This window comes from Nanorana parkeri, unplaced genomic scaffold, assembly GCF_000935625.1.
Source record: "Nanorana parkeri isolate BGI_ZX_2015 unplaced genomic scaffold, ASM93562v1 scaffold125, whole genome shotgun sequence".
NCBI lineage: Eukaryota > Metazoa > Chordata > Amphibia > Anura > Dicroglossidae > Nanorana > Nanorana parkeri.
In genome coordinates this window covers 1693082-1707082 of record NW_017306393.1, presented here as the reverse complement: position 1 = coordinate 1707082, position 14001 = coordinate 1693082, and the positions used below count along the sequence as shown (strand labels likewise).

The 14001-nt window shown below is 41.7% G+C and overlaps 1 protein-coding gene across 1 annotated transcript in view; it reads left to right on the top strand.

Moving 5' to 3' along the window:
• Positions 1-6218: 6218 nt before the first annotated feature.
• Positions 6219-14001, top strand: part of TNFAIP6 (TNF alpha induced protein 6) — a 33292-nt gene continuing 25509 nt past the window's right edge. Inside the window, exon 1 of the mRNA XM_018553607.1 lies at positions 6219-6423. Coding sequence (XP_018409109.1) covers positions 6324-6423 — 100 coding nt within the window. The 5' untranslated portion in view covers positions 6219-6323. The remainder of the gene's footprint in view (positions 6424-14001) is intronic.

Below are 14001 nucleotides of genomic sequence, written 5' to 3'. Positions count from 1 at the left end.
CTACTGTCAGGACTGGCACATATGCCAAAATCTTCTTTTTGTAAAAGACATTGTTCAAAGTGAGCTGATTTTACTGCACGTATACAGGCCAGGCATAGAGGTCTCAGCAAGGGATATATTTCGCTATCACAATAATCGGAGTCAGAATAGAGATCATAGAAGCTCCCACTCCGCCACATAGAGATGGTCCAGAACCCAAGGTCAGCCCCCCTGACCTCTTCACCGGGGATCGGAAAAAGTTCCGTGAGTTTATAACTTCCTGCAACTTACTTTTCGAGCTACAACCCCGGACCTACCCTAATGATAGGATCAAGGTACTTACCCTGACATCATATCTCAGAGGGGAGCCCCGTGCTTGGGCAAACACTTATATGGAGACAGGAGATCCCATACTTGACTAATTCCCGTGTTTCCTTGACGCCATGGCCCTCTTATACGAAGACCCTACTAAACAGTTAACTGCCGAGACTGCTATAAGGGCCTTGAAACAAGGACGACGTCCAGTTGAAGATTTCGTCGCAGAGTTCCAACGCTGGGCCAGGGAGACCGAGTGGAACAATATCAGTCTGCAGAATCAATTCCGTCTCGGTCTCTCTGAGGCCCTGAAGGACGAAATTGCCCGAGACGTCCTACCCGACACCCACGATGGCTTAATCCAACGTGCTATCACGATTGACCGCTGTCTCCGTGAGAGAAGGGCAGAACGTTGGTCAGGGGGTGCTACCGCTCCCACAAGATCAAACCCCCCACCTAGAGAGGAACCGATGGAGGTTGGAGTGATGCGAGGACCCCTAACCCCAGCAGGACGCATGAGGAGATGCATTAAGAATCTATGCCTGTATTGTGCCGCTCCTGAACATACCGTTGGGTCGTGCCCTCTCATTAAGAAGTCAGAAGGTAATATATACCACATTTGCAAACTCATACCATCAATGTCCCAGTCTGATTCCTACATCTATGTTCCTCTCATTTTACAGTGGGACCAAGAGAGGATAGCGGTTGACGCCATGATCGACACGGGGGCGTGTGGAAATTTTATAGACCAGCAGCTAGTTCTGAAAAATAAAATTCCTCACCTCAAAAAGCACAACCCGGTGTCTGTCAGTTTTATTGACGGGTCCACCTCTTCCTCAGGCCCTATCCTTAGCCAGACCCAACCGTTGTTAGTTACCTGCCGCAGCAGTCATACCAAATACCTGTCTTTCGACATTATTCCCTCACCGCTCTTCTCGGTTGTTCTTGGCCTACCGTGGTTAAGGCTCCATAAACCAACTCTATCCTGGTCAGGGACAGGGATACAGCTAGAATCGGAATACTGCAGAAAGACATGCTACCCAGTGACCCCTGTACTACTCCTTGCCCCAGAAGACGCTCCTAACCACTACAGGGAATTCTCTGATGTATTTAGTGAACAACTTGCGCAGACTTTACCACCACACCGAGTGTATGACTGCCCCATAGAACTAATTCCCAATAGACCATGGGAAGTAATCTCTGTTGATTTCATAGTAGAGCTACCTACGTCAGATAGCCACACGACAATCATGGTCACCATGGACCTACTTACCAAGATGGCCCACTCCATCCCTTTGAAAAGATTACCCTCTGCGAAAGAGACCGCCCAACACTTCATCTCCAACATACACCGCTTACACGGAGTACCTACAAGTATTATATCCGACCGCGGCAGCCAATTTGTCTTGAAATGTTGGAAAGCCCTCTGCACCGCTCTCCAGATAGACCACAGAATGTCAAGTGCCTATCAGCCGCAGACGAATGGGCAAACCGAAAGAGTCAATCAGGCCTTAGAACAATACCTGAGATGTTATTGTACCCACCTGCAGGATGACTGGTTCTCGCTGTTACCCCTTGCTGAATTCGCGTACAATAACTCCACCAGTGCTTCTACTCTCCATTCACCGTTCTTCGCTAACTATGGGTTCCACCCTACGCAAATACCCACTTCATTAATACCCACCAACGTGCCTTCTTCAACACAGTATCTGTCCATACTACAGCATACTACAGAAATCCTAAAGGAAAACCTGAAGGCTGCTCATGAGCGCCAGAAACACTACTATGACCTCAGACGCCGGGAACCTCCTAGTTACCAGATAGGCCAGAAGGTGTGGCTCTCCACGAAAAACATTCGCCTTAAGATACCCCCAAGGAAATTAGGGGAACAATTCATTGGACCGTTTCCCATTGAAAGGGTGATAAACCCTAACACCGTTAGACTCGTTCTCCCAACAGAGTACAGGATTCATCCATCCTTTCATGTGTCTCTCCTCAAGCCCTACAGGCCTGACCCTTTCCCTAACAGGGTATCCTCCCCGGCTCCCCCGATTGAGGTCCAGGGTGAGACTGAGTATGAGGTTGCTAACATTCTCGACTCCCGAAGGAAGGGGAGTACTCTCCAATACCTCATACGTTGGAAGGGGTATGGGCCGCAGGAGGATTCATGGGAGGATGATGGGGACGTCCATGCTCCCCGGCTAAAGAAAGGCTTCCACAGCAGATACCCTCAAAGACCTTCTTCAGTTCGGAACCCCAGGGGTGTTCCCTTAAGGAGGGGGTACTGTAAGGAGTTCCGGGGACGTCGGGTGGTGAGAGTGCGTTCCACAGTGGAACGCACCAGGAAGAGGTTTGCCGCAGTCACGCCCCCTCACTGAGACGTCGGCCGAAGCGTTCCACCCTGGAACACGGAAGAGGCGAGATGCCGCTCCTTGGTTTCCCGCGTCTACGGGCTATTTAAACTCAGTCGCCGAGTTAGTAGGGCGTTCCAATATTGCGGATCGAACGCCCTGCTAACCTTGTACCCGAACCTGCATTCCGGGGGTTGCCTCGACCCCATCCTACCCCTGGACCTTATCCTACCCGTGGAGACCAGCTTACCTCAGGACCTGTCCACACCTGGACATCATCCTTCACCCGGACACCTGTCTACCCCAGGACATCGCCACACCACGCCAGCCTGCAGTCAGGATTCCCACCAGTGCCTTCTTACCGGCAAAACCGCAAGTACTCTGCAGTCATCCCTGCAGTCCTCTAGTGACGTGTCCCCATATGGGAGAGACTGTATCGAGGTACTATAGATTTCAAACGCTGTGCATTCTGCTCCTTGCTTGTACCTGGGACTAGGGAGGTTGTAGGAACTAATAACGGACTACCTCATATTATCATTTACGCTAACGCTACATAATCAGTTATCCTTCAGTTACATTATTTCATGCCTCATTCACAGAGTGGTCTATGACGTAATAGCCACTACTGTGACGCATATCTTAATGAACGGCCTATGATGCGAGGACCTCTAACTCACCGTTAGTTGTGAGAGATGCCAGAGGTCCAAGACTGAATTGCCATTCCACCTCATAACCTAAGTTAGATCCTCCTAACTCCGCCGCTGAGATCCTGAAAACATAACCCCAGCTAAGCGGGCGTTACAAAGAGACGTACAGTGAAATAAACAAACACATAGTTCTAGAGGTACAGACAAACCAGGTATATCAGTAGCATAAGCAGGTACTTTGTACCAGTAGTGTTGAATAATTGGGCATAACCACCATATATCAGCTAGTGTGCCAATAGAACCACAATTTCTCCAGCAATCTTTGGGGTAATCCCTAAAGAATCTCCCCAACAATGCTAGTCCCTAAAGAATCTCCCCAGCAATGTTAGCAATCTTGTTAACAATTTACGGTTATTCTCTTCCACTTTTGAGCTCATTGAAGAGGAATAACAAAGTTGCATTAACTTATTTTGTTGATCTTCTAATTAGGAACTGCCAAGATCTTGTTCCCATTGTGATATAAATCAGGGGTATTCTGCAGAAGGTAAATCTAGCAGGGCTTTATAAAATCGAGATATTGTATGCCTCGATGTAGATAAACTATGTAACACTTGTTCCATTTGATTTGATTCTGTTAATGTTGTAAGAGGTGTTGGTAAAGAGTTAACATAATGAGAAAGTTGTCTATAGCACCAGACATCCCAATTGTAGGGTCCATCTTTCCCTTATTTCCTTCCCCTAGTGGCATGATCTTACGGTTCTTAATAATATGATGAAGTTGTAGGTCCTACTTTTTGGACCATCTTAAAAACCTTTCATCTTGCTTACCAGGAGGAAAGTAGTTATGATCTAATAAACGTAGTAAGGGCGGGTTATATGGCCACCCGTACTGATGGTGTATTGAATCTCATATTTTCAGAGTAGCCAGAGTAAGAGAAGACGTCTCCCTGGAAGGAGATCTATAATTCCTTAGGATCCATAATGCTGCTAACAATCTAACCTTGCTCAGATGTTCCTCTACAGCAATCCGTTTTTTATCAGAAGCATGAAATGCCCAATCAGCTACATGGAAAAGCGAGACCCCTGTATAATATTTTGGAAAATCTGTGGGACCTAATCTGCCTTTCCGTTTAGGGCGAAAGAGTGTCTTATGCGAAATTCTAGCGTGACCCGTACTCCGAATACATTTGTTAACTCTGGACTGTACTAAAGATAAATATTTCTTGGCAATCGACAAAGGCAGTGTCTGAAATAAAAACAAGATGGTAGACAAGATGTTCATTTTGACCATATTTATCCTAACCAGCCAAGAAACTGTACTGTATCTGCTCCATTATTTTATTATTAGCACTCACATCTCTTAGGATTTCTGAACAAACTGAATTTGACATGTAAAGGCTCAAAAAATGTGTTTAGTTTCGGATCGGTTTCAATTTATTTATTTTTTTGGATATCGGGTCTGAAATACGATTCGATTTGTTACTCGGAATTCGGTTTGATTTAAATTTTTCATGTTCAGTTCGGGTCAATTCGGATGGGGTTCTTTAATTTTTTGGGGGGAGTTGGTTATTCTAGTTCTGTAATGGTCATATTAGTCCATACAAGTCCTCTTAGCCTGTACTGGTCACCTTAGTCCATAGTAATAATCTTATCCCGTACTGTACTGGTCATTCTATTCCATACTGGTCATCTTATTCCGTACTGGTCATTTTAGTCTATATTGGGCATCTTTGTCCGTACTGGTAATTACAGCACAGTGATGATGTCCAGACAGGTAAGCCGGCAAAAAAATAGTTTTGTTTTGTTTCTTATTTTTCGTTTTTCAAGATTCGGGTCCAAAAGTGAATTCCTTTCGAGATTCCGCCCCCCCCTCGGGAATGAGTAAGGAGTAGTTATACTCATTCATCAAATACAATAAAAGAGTAAATAAATGTACCACACCATAAAAAAATCATTTATTTGAAATAAAAAAACACAACACAGGTCTTTTTATAAAAGGGGAGAAACAAGTCCCATGATGTCACTACTGGCTCCGCCCCTTTGTTGACATTCCGGTCAGAGCTGTCATTTTGCGGGCAATGTTTGTCGGGATCGGTCGGGTCGGCAGACGTAGGGTATTTTTTCTTTCGGGGAGTTGGTGATCATCGTCCATTGTGATTGACGTGAATCTACATCGCTGGGCAAAGTGATTAACCTTGGGATAAAGGGGGCACCCAGATTCAGATAAATCCCCTTTCCTGCTCTGCCAGGCTGCTTCTCAGATCAAGGATCTTGTAAGGTATTTTAGGGGGGAACCCATGCTATTTTTTGTTTTGTTTTGTTGGTGTTGGGGCTTCCCCTAAAATTCCTACCAAACGAATCGCACATGTCTAATGATGTCACTGCTACGTTTTTATTCCAATATCTGTGTTCCCAAAGGCATTTGGTGCACACAAGGTGGATTATATCCTCTGTGGCTATTGAGGAGTATATGTAAATTAAAGTTTTTGAACCCAGAGTACAGCTTTAAACTGAACACACCCGGATAGGAATCTTATTGAAACTGCCAATGCAGACTTGGTTTTGGATGTGCAAGCTCTGGTACAGTCATCCGTATCCTTGCCATCATTAACACAATGCTTAGGTTAAATATCTAACACCTTGGACTGTCTCCAGAAATCAGGAACTCTAGGAAACTGTGAAGCATACAACATCAATGTCATGTCAGAGAAGGCAGAAGGTTAATAGTGGCTGAAACATTAAATAACCTTTGAAGACGCCCCCCCCGACGGAACCCACTGCTAACCACACGGCAAGTCATACAGGTGGGGCGTATTATCATCATCCTCTCCCTGCTAACGTCACTGTAATTGTGAAATACTACAGCTGCTTATTTAAATGGAGCAAGTTCCATAAACTCCCTAAACTCACAGTAGGCAGAAAAAAAAGGGAGATTGTGCTTTAAAAGATCTGGTGACCAGATGTTTCGCACAGGCTGAGTTAGATGAGAGAGTTGTTCCTTTGGAAGAAATCCCTCTTAAATTGCTGAAACATGAAAAAAATGATATTCTTCGTTCTGTTCGCTCTGCACTTGGACAGAACCTTCGGATGGGGATTCAGGAACGGCATACTGCACAATTCCATCTGGTTAGGTAAGTCCTGTTCTGAAATATTATTGACATGGATAGAAAGTCACCTCTGGGGGTAAAGGGACCTGTGGACCTCCAGGTGCTGTGGAACTACAAGTTCCAGCAAAAGACTTGTTCTATGTATCATAGAGCAGGAGACAGGTAGACTCTTATTCAGCAGCTAGCTATATGATGATACATTGGAAAACTGCCCTTTCTTGAATTGAATGCCAAGCATCTATAGCGAAAGAAAATTCTACTTCATCCTTAATTGATTCCCTTGCCAAACAGAATTTCATGTTAAGCTGGAAGTATCCAAAATTTTCGGCATCTCAACAGAACTTTACAATTTCTTATAATCCTGATTTTTAGGGTTTTTTTTGTAATTGTTCCTTAATCCAGAAAAACAAATGCATTGCTGCTAAGTGCTTGTGGGCAGTTTATATCTGCTCTCTCAACCAGGGATCCATGGAAATCTAGGGATACTTTTCGACTGTCCATCAATGTGAGCATGCATTTTTCCATCGACGAGTGTAAGGGAACACTACAATTTTCCCAGTGTGTGTTTCTTTTCTGGTCATTATTATTTCTCTAATTTAATTATAATTGCTGTATAGAGCGGGGGAGTGTTGTAAAATAATCCAATGTGGGTGTCAAATACTCCAGTTATGCCTTTTTCTTTATTCTTCTAGTTGAGAAAGGCTGATTTACATGGTTCATGAGCTGGATATTCACAGCTGTTTTTAAAATGTGATTTACTATTATATATGCTACATTCAGCAATAAATACTCCTTTTGCATCACTTATGCAACTGTAATTCACAAGAAGTACAGGACATGCTAGAACATGTAGTACCACCAGGTAGAGGGGAAAATCTTTAAAAACTGCACTGACGTTTTAAATCATTCTATCAGTTAATTTTTTTGCTGATTCTCTTTTTTTCTACATGTTACTTTCTTCATAGCAGTCAGGATCTGATGCTTTGATCTGAATTACAGGTTAGGACACTTTTCTGGGAACGAAATGTATACGGTAGTTAAAAAAAACAACCTACTGTACAATTTTCTTTTTCGTGTTTTATTTGTCTCCTCTTTCTGGAATTCCGATTGCTTAGTCATCACCGCTGTATATTATTAGTCTTTTTTAAAGTTTTCTGCTAACCTGAGGTGTTTTGTACCACACTTTGTAGGGCTCATTTAAAGCTGAACTCCAGCTTTAAAAATGTACAGTATATATACACAGTCATGTGAAAGAGAAAGCACACCCTCTTTAAATTCTATGGTTTTATGTATCAAGACATAATAAAAAAACATCTGGTCCTTAGCAGGTCTTAGAATTAGGCAAATACTCATTGAATATTTGGCATTCTCTAAATGGATGAGGGGCGGTGACGTTATTAGCATGGTGCATTGTGTCGTAGTGCGTTGCAGCACTATATACAGTAATATATATATACTGTATATATGAATTATATTACCTGCATTTCCTGTCTGTGTAATACAATGTATCAAATGTATGCATTTACAGACATGAGCATGACCTCGTTTTGCCAAAAATGTCTGGCTCTAATGGCCATTAAATGTCCTTGGTATCTTCATATAGACTAGGCTGACCATCTGCAAGAAACAAGACTGATCAGACCTTGTCTGATCACTATTGTTCCTTTATAGATAAGTCAGCAGCAGAGATGCTTCTACTCACTCCTTAGAGCAATGGTTGTCAACTTAGGAGGTGTAGGGGAGCCTGAAGTGTGGCCCCTATCATCACCAAAGGGCCGCATAAATTGTTCAGTATATGTACTGCTAGAGAGGACTGTCAGAGACTGCAAGCATACTAGATAAAATAATGGTCATAGACTACAGACATACTAAATAAAATGATGGTCATAGACTAAGGACATGCTGCAGGTTTGTTAGAACATGGGCGAAATGCTGCAGAAGATAATGGGAGATTGGGGACATGTTACAGGAGGTTAGCAGAGATTACTGCTCTTACCCCTTTAAAATCAATGCTCCCACTACAGACAGCTGGGGTTCAATGGCCACACAACAAGTACCAAAGGGCCTCATATGGCCCTTGGGCCACAGGCTGGGCACCAGGGACTTAGAGTAAAGGTGGCTTTGGACAATAGAAGATAGTCATATAGATTACAGCCATGTAGGGTGACAATCTAACAGCAGCTCCTAACTGTCCTTATATCCACTTTTGGGGGCAGAAATGATCAGATGGCTGCTCCTCTAAAGTAGAGAGTGGCCCAAACAACATCATGAGATGGTCAAATTGTGCCTGGGGAGCTTCTTTTGCTCTGTATGTTGTATAGTAGCCACCACTCCAAGCGTACTCTTGTGATGGTCTACAATCTCAATACAAATTAGCTAACCAAATGTGAGATTGTAGTCCATCATAGGAGTTAGTTTAGCGCTAAATGTATTTTTTTTATCACATGTTTAGTTGACCCAGGTTTGTAAAAGGTTTTGTATGCAGTTTTAACATTTTGTGCACTGTGGGAAAATGAGAGGAGAATTTACTTCTGCCAGAGTTTGGGTTTTTGAAGAAGCAGGTTTCCAGCTACATATAAAATAAATTGCAGGTTTAGAAAATGTAGTCTCACACGGATACATCTGTATAGTATGAAAGACCCAAGATATGTCAGAAACGAAAAGATAAAGGACAAGTTCTCAAACAATCGTAATTGTTTGAAAATATGATTCTCTTTGGCCCGGAAAGAACATTCATTGAAGATGCTTTAGTGTGAGTACTGTGCCAGGAGGTCGCTCACTGCAAAGCAATGCAGTTATAATTATCATCAATTATACAGCGGTCTGGTCTACACCCATCTCCCCTGCTTGATAGAATTAAACACATTGAGAAATAGACATCGCTCATCTGAATGGACATTTAATGTGAAAAATATGCTCAGCGTTGCAAGAACATTTCTGCCTTACTTCACAATAATTGATCCAATTTCTTCATAAGAAAAACACAGCACTTTAATGAAAACAGAGCTATGATTGACAGCAGGCTTCCAAGTAATTATAAGACCTCAGAAAACCTCTGCGTCTTGCAAGCCAAGAGATATCACATTTTGTATATTAATCTAGAGTAATGGTAAGCAAGCTGTGGCAGGCAATCATTTTAAGACCACATAGAAGCATGCACGGATGGACTATGCCAAGGCTTGTAGTGCTACAAATCTGAGCTGTCCAATTCTAGCTAGGGAAAAAGAATAAATAATATGAGTTTATTCAATGGTGTACTTGCATACTATTAATTTTAAATCCATATTAATGCTTACAGGCCTGTTTAAAGTTGTAATAAACCCTCAGTGCCAATTGATGTTGTGCTTCTAGCTCCATTTAACAAACTTTTACATAAATGTCTTTCCCCTCATTTCCCTAGAAAACATTCACATGTGCCATGGGAAAAATCTCCAGCCTGTGTTCTTCTCTGTTGTGCTTTACCCTAACTTCTGGTTTGGGAGCACACCTTGTGCATTTGGTATTCGCTGTTGCTTTGATACTACATATTCCATGATTCCTTGTCTACCCATCACATGCACATGTGTGCCCATAGCATGGCACCCCAGTGGGTACAATGATAAGGACCCTAGCCACACTCACGCCCTATGCACAGCACACGATCAGATGCAATGAGAAGGACCCCTGCCACATTTTGCAAGCACACCCTATGTACAGTACTCAGGCATACACAAAAAGTGAAAGACCCATCAAGGGAGTGTGGACATCAGGATGGATCCAGGGAAAGCATGCAAGGCAATGGAGCCACCCTTAAAGGCAGAAATCATTTACACTCCAAAATGCTGAAAAGAAAGTCTGAATACAGAAAAGGGACAGGAAACATGCATCAAATGAATGTGTGTTTCTACATATTTTTTCTCATTGGAGGGTTTATTAACACTTAAACCTGAAATTAAAAAGTGAACATTTGCTATGTTATGGGGAACAGATAGTTACATCTGTTTTTTCCCCTCCCTCACACATGTGCCCTTCACAGCCGCTCGGAAGCTGGCAGTGCTTCAGCGGGGAGCAAGCGGCGATGGAACAGGTAAGTAATTAGGTAGTTGGCTATTTTTTTTTTTTAAATCATGGGACTTATAGCTTGCTAGCAGAAGATATATGCCAAAAAGTAAGAGACTTTAATTATACTTTTAATCTTAAAAATGCATTCAAGTCCCTTAACTATTAACAATACTGGACCTTATATGTGTATCACTCAGCTGTAGATCCTCAAATCATCTCTGAATTGGTCTGGCACTGTTCTTCCTTCTGAAGGAAGTCTGTTCCCCATGCTCCCGTGATGGACTACAGTCTTGATACAAGTTAGTAAACTAAATGTGAGATTGTAGTCCATCATGGGAGTGAGCTTGGAGTGGTGGATACAGCGACCATGGGGAACAAAGGTTGCCACCCTCTAGAAGTAAGGACAGTGGCGGCACCAATTCAGAGATACAGCCGAGTAATACCCAAATAAGATATATTTTTGTTAATAGTTAAGTTAAGATATTTTAATGCATTTTTAAAATTTAATTCCTGAATTTAGTGTCACTTTAACAAACAAAACGGATAAAGCTATTAAATATAATAAAGCTAATAAATATAGTATTAATACTGTATTAATATATTGAACAAAAGACACTGCGCTATCCCAAGTTGAGACTTTGCAGCTTGTCTCTGTATGAGTTCTTCTTTTAAGCACAGGGCTATAGCTATGACATGTGGTCACCTGAGTATTAGCAGAGGGTTTCTTCAGAATAATAATGTATTTCTGCCTCATCTATATATTTAGTGTAGCAAGATCTAGTTTAACCCCATATTAGCCCCTAGTTTACCCTGATCACCCCCAATTAACTTTTTCTTCTCCTTTTACCTCCATTATTTTCCTGTTGAGTTCTTTGATTATTTCTGGTTTTCTAACTATTAATATTTAATACTAAAACAAATGATTATTCGCGCTATAGTGCTCTCCCCGGACTCCTCAATAACACCCAATTGACAGCTGCAGAGATAAAGAAAAGCTATATAAACTTCTCCCACAATATATTAAACAAAAGACACTGCGCTATCCCCAATCATTACTATAAACCTCTAATTGCTTATACTTTGTGACAATTAGCTTAACAGCCGGCCCGTAGAGATCCGTGCTGCGTGCACGGCCGTAGCGGGCCGCTCCCGGGAAGGACAGGTGCTGCGTGTGATGACATGCAGCAGTCTGTTATTCTCTATGGGAGTACACGGGAGTACGCGGCCGTACGCCTCCGTACGCTCACCCGTCTGTGCAGGTGCGGGTGTCCGTATCCGTACGCAGACAGGATGTATATAAGAGGAACCTGGGAGACCTATAAATCCCGAACAGGACTTTCCTAGGCTCCCTCTGGGACGCTCTGCTACAGCGGACTCATCATTTTCAGCTGTCGGTGATTCAGTGGAGAGGCAATTTCAGTGTATTATTTTGTATATATTAATTGTCACAAAGTATATGCACCTAGAGGTTTATAGTAATGATTGGGGATAGCGCAGTGTCTTTTGTTTAATATATTGTGGGATTTTTGGGAATTTTCTTTATCTCTGCAGCTGTCAATTGGGTGTTATTGAGGAGTCCGGGGAGAGCACTATAGCGCGGATAATCATTTGTTTTAGTATTAAATATTAATAGTTAGAAGACCAGAAATAATCAAAAAATTCAACAGGAAAATAATGGAGGTAAAAGGAGAAGAAAAAGTTAATTGGGGGTGATCAGGGTAAACTAGGGGCTAATATGGGGTTAAACTAGATCTTGCTACACTAAATATATAGATGAGGCAGAAATACATTATTATTCTGAAGAAACCCTCTGCTAATACTCATGTGACCACATGTCATAGCTATAGCCCTGTGCTTGAAAGAAGACCTCATACAGAGACAAGCTGCAAAGTCTCAACTCCCCCAAACTCATTCAGCAGTAATGATTCATGTCGCATTATTAAGTCATAGAGATCAAAGCTACTGTTTTTAGAATACATAAGTACTTCTAACATCCAACATTCTGACTTCCAAGTCTCTAAGTATATGGGAAATGGTAAAAATCTATTACTTTCCAGAGAATGTACTATCTTGTTAACCATTTTAAAATCTCCTTCTGGATTTAGGTTGATCTCAGAGGATATGATATTTATCTGCTTTTCTTTATTTCTAGTTTGTGCTCATCTTTGTCAACAGTGACTAATGTTCTAAAATAAGTAATAATGGTATCTTAGCCACCGTGCATACTATCTAAATCTTCATGATCTGAACCATCAAAAATGCAGCCTTATGCCAAAATGGCTGAAGGATTTCACAGGATACGCATTGCCAGATTTGTCACCACATCATGAACTTGTTTTTAATAGAACTTAGTGGAGGTTTTAAGCGCTTACAATTCCCAAGAGCCTCTAGTAGTTTCTTACCATTTTATATTACTGGCTCTAATATCCCACACGTGTTTAATATAATTTTATTAGACGATATGTTCACATCATTCCAAAGCTGTTGTTAATATACAAATAACTGGATTAAGTTTTTTTTTCATTTTGCAAACATGTCTTTTTAATTTATTATACCCAGTGAAAGACTTGCTTTTTTTTATTTGTACGTTCATATTTTTACTAAATGTCCCAAAAAAAAAAAAACGGAACATTAACTACGTTGGACTGTTTTTTTAACTTTCCTCACCAAAAACAAGTTAAAACAAAAAACAAAAACAGAACATGCACACATACACTATGGTGCATATTTATAAATCAGTGAATCTGACATTTACCAAACATTTAATGCAGGTGCATCTTGCAGGTCCACCAGTTTCAATTGATTCACCACCATTGATAGATTTTTTTTTAGACTGAAACTGAAATAAAAAAAATGTAGCCTGAAACAGCAACCAAAACTGAAAATGACTTTTTTTCCAACCTTTTTTTAAAAATGTTAAATTGTTTTAAAAATATTTTATTCTTATTTATTTTTAAATATTTATTTTTTACTGTATTGTTTGAGGCTCTGTGGAAATATCAGGGTCTACACAGAAATAGAAAAAGAGATTGAGGACACAATCTCTTTTTCTGCATGAACAGGAAGCCTCTATAATGAATGCTCCTGTCCATTCACAAACTGAGAAGATAATATCAGTTACTATGTCCACAATCATGAATGAACAGGAAGTGATGTAGGGCACTTCCTGTTCATTCATAACTGGGGACACAGTAAGCATACTATGTCCTCAGTTATTTACAACAACTTAACGATCAGTAGTTTGTACTCCACTCTCCATCCTGAATCGCCTGCCACAAAAGGCCGAGCAGGGCAGTGCGGGAGGAGAGCTCAGCCTCCTGTGACACCTGACAATTGTTTCCACCCTGCACCGCTCGCTCACCTCCTGACAGTTTCTCCCCTCCCCGCTGTGCAGCGGTCTGTGTCCCCTCCAATCCCCGCTTCCTCTGCCAACACAAGCGGGGGAAAGCAGTGGGGATCGGAGGGGACACAGACTGGTGCCCACCAAGGAGGAGTGAAGTTAGGGATACACCTTATTTTTGGCAGCATTTTTGCCCATTTTGGTACTATCGACATTTTGTC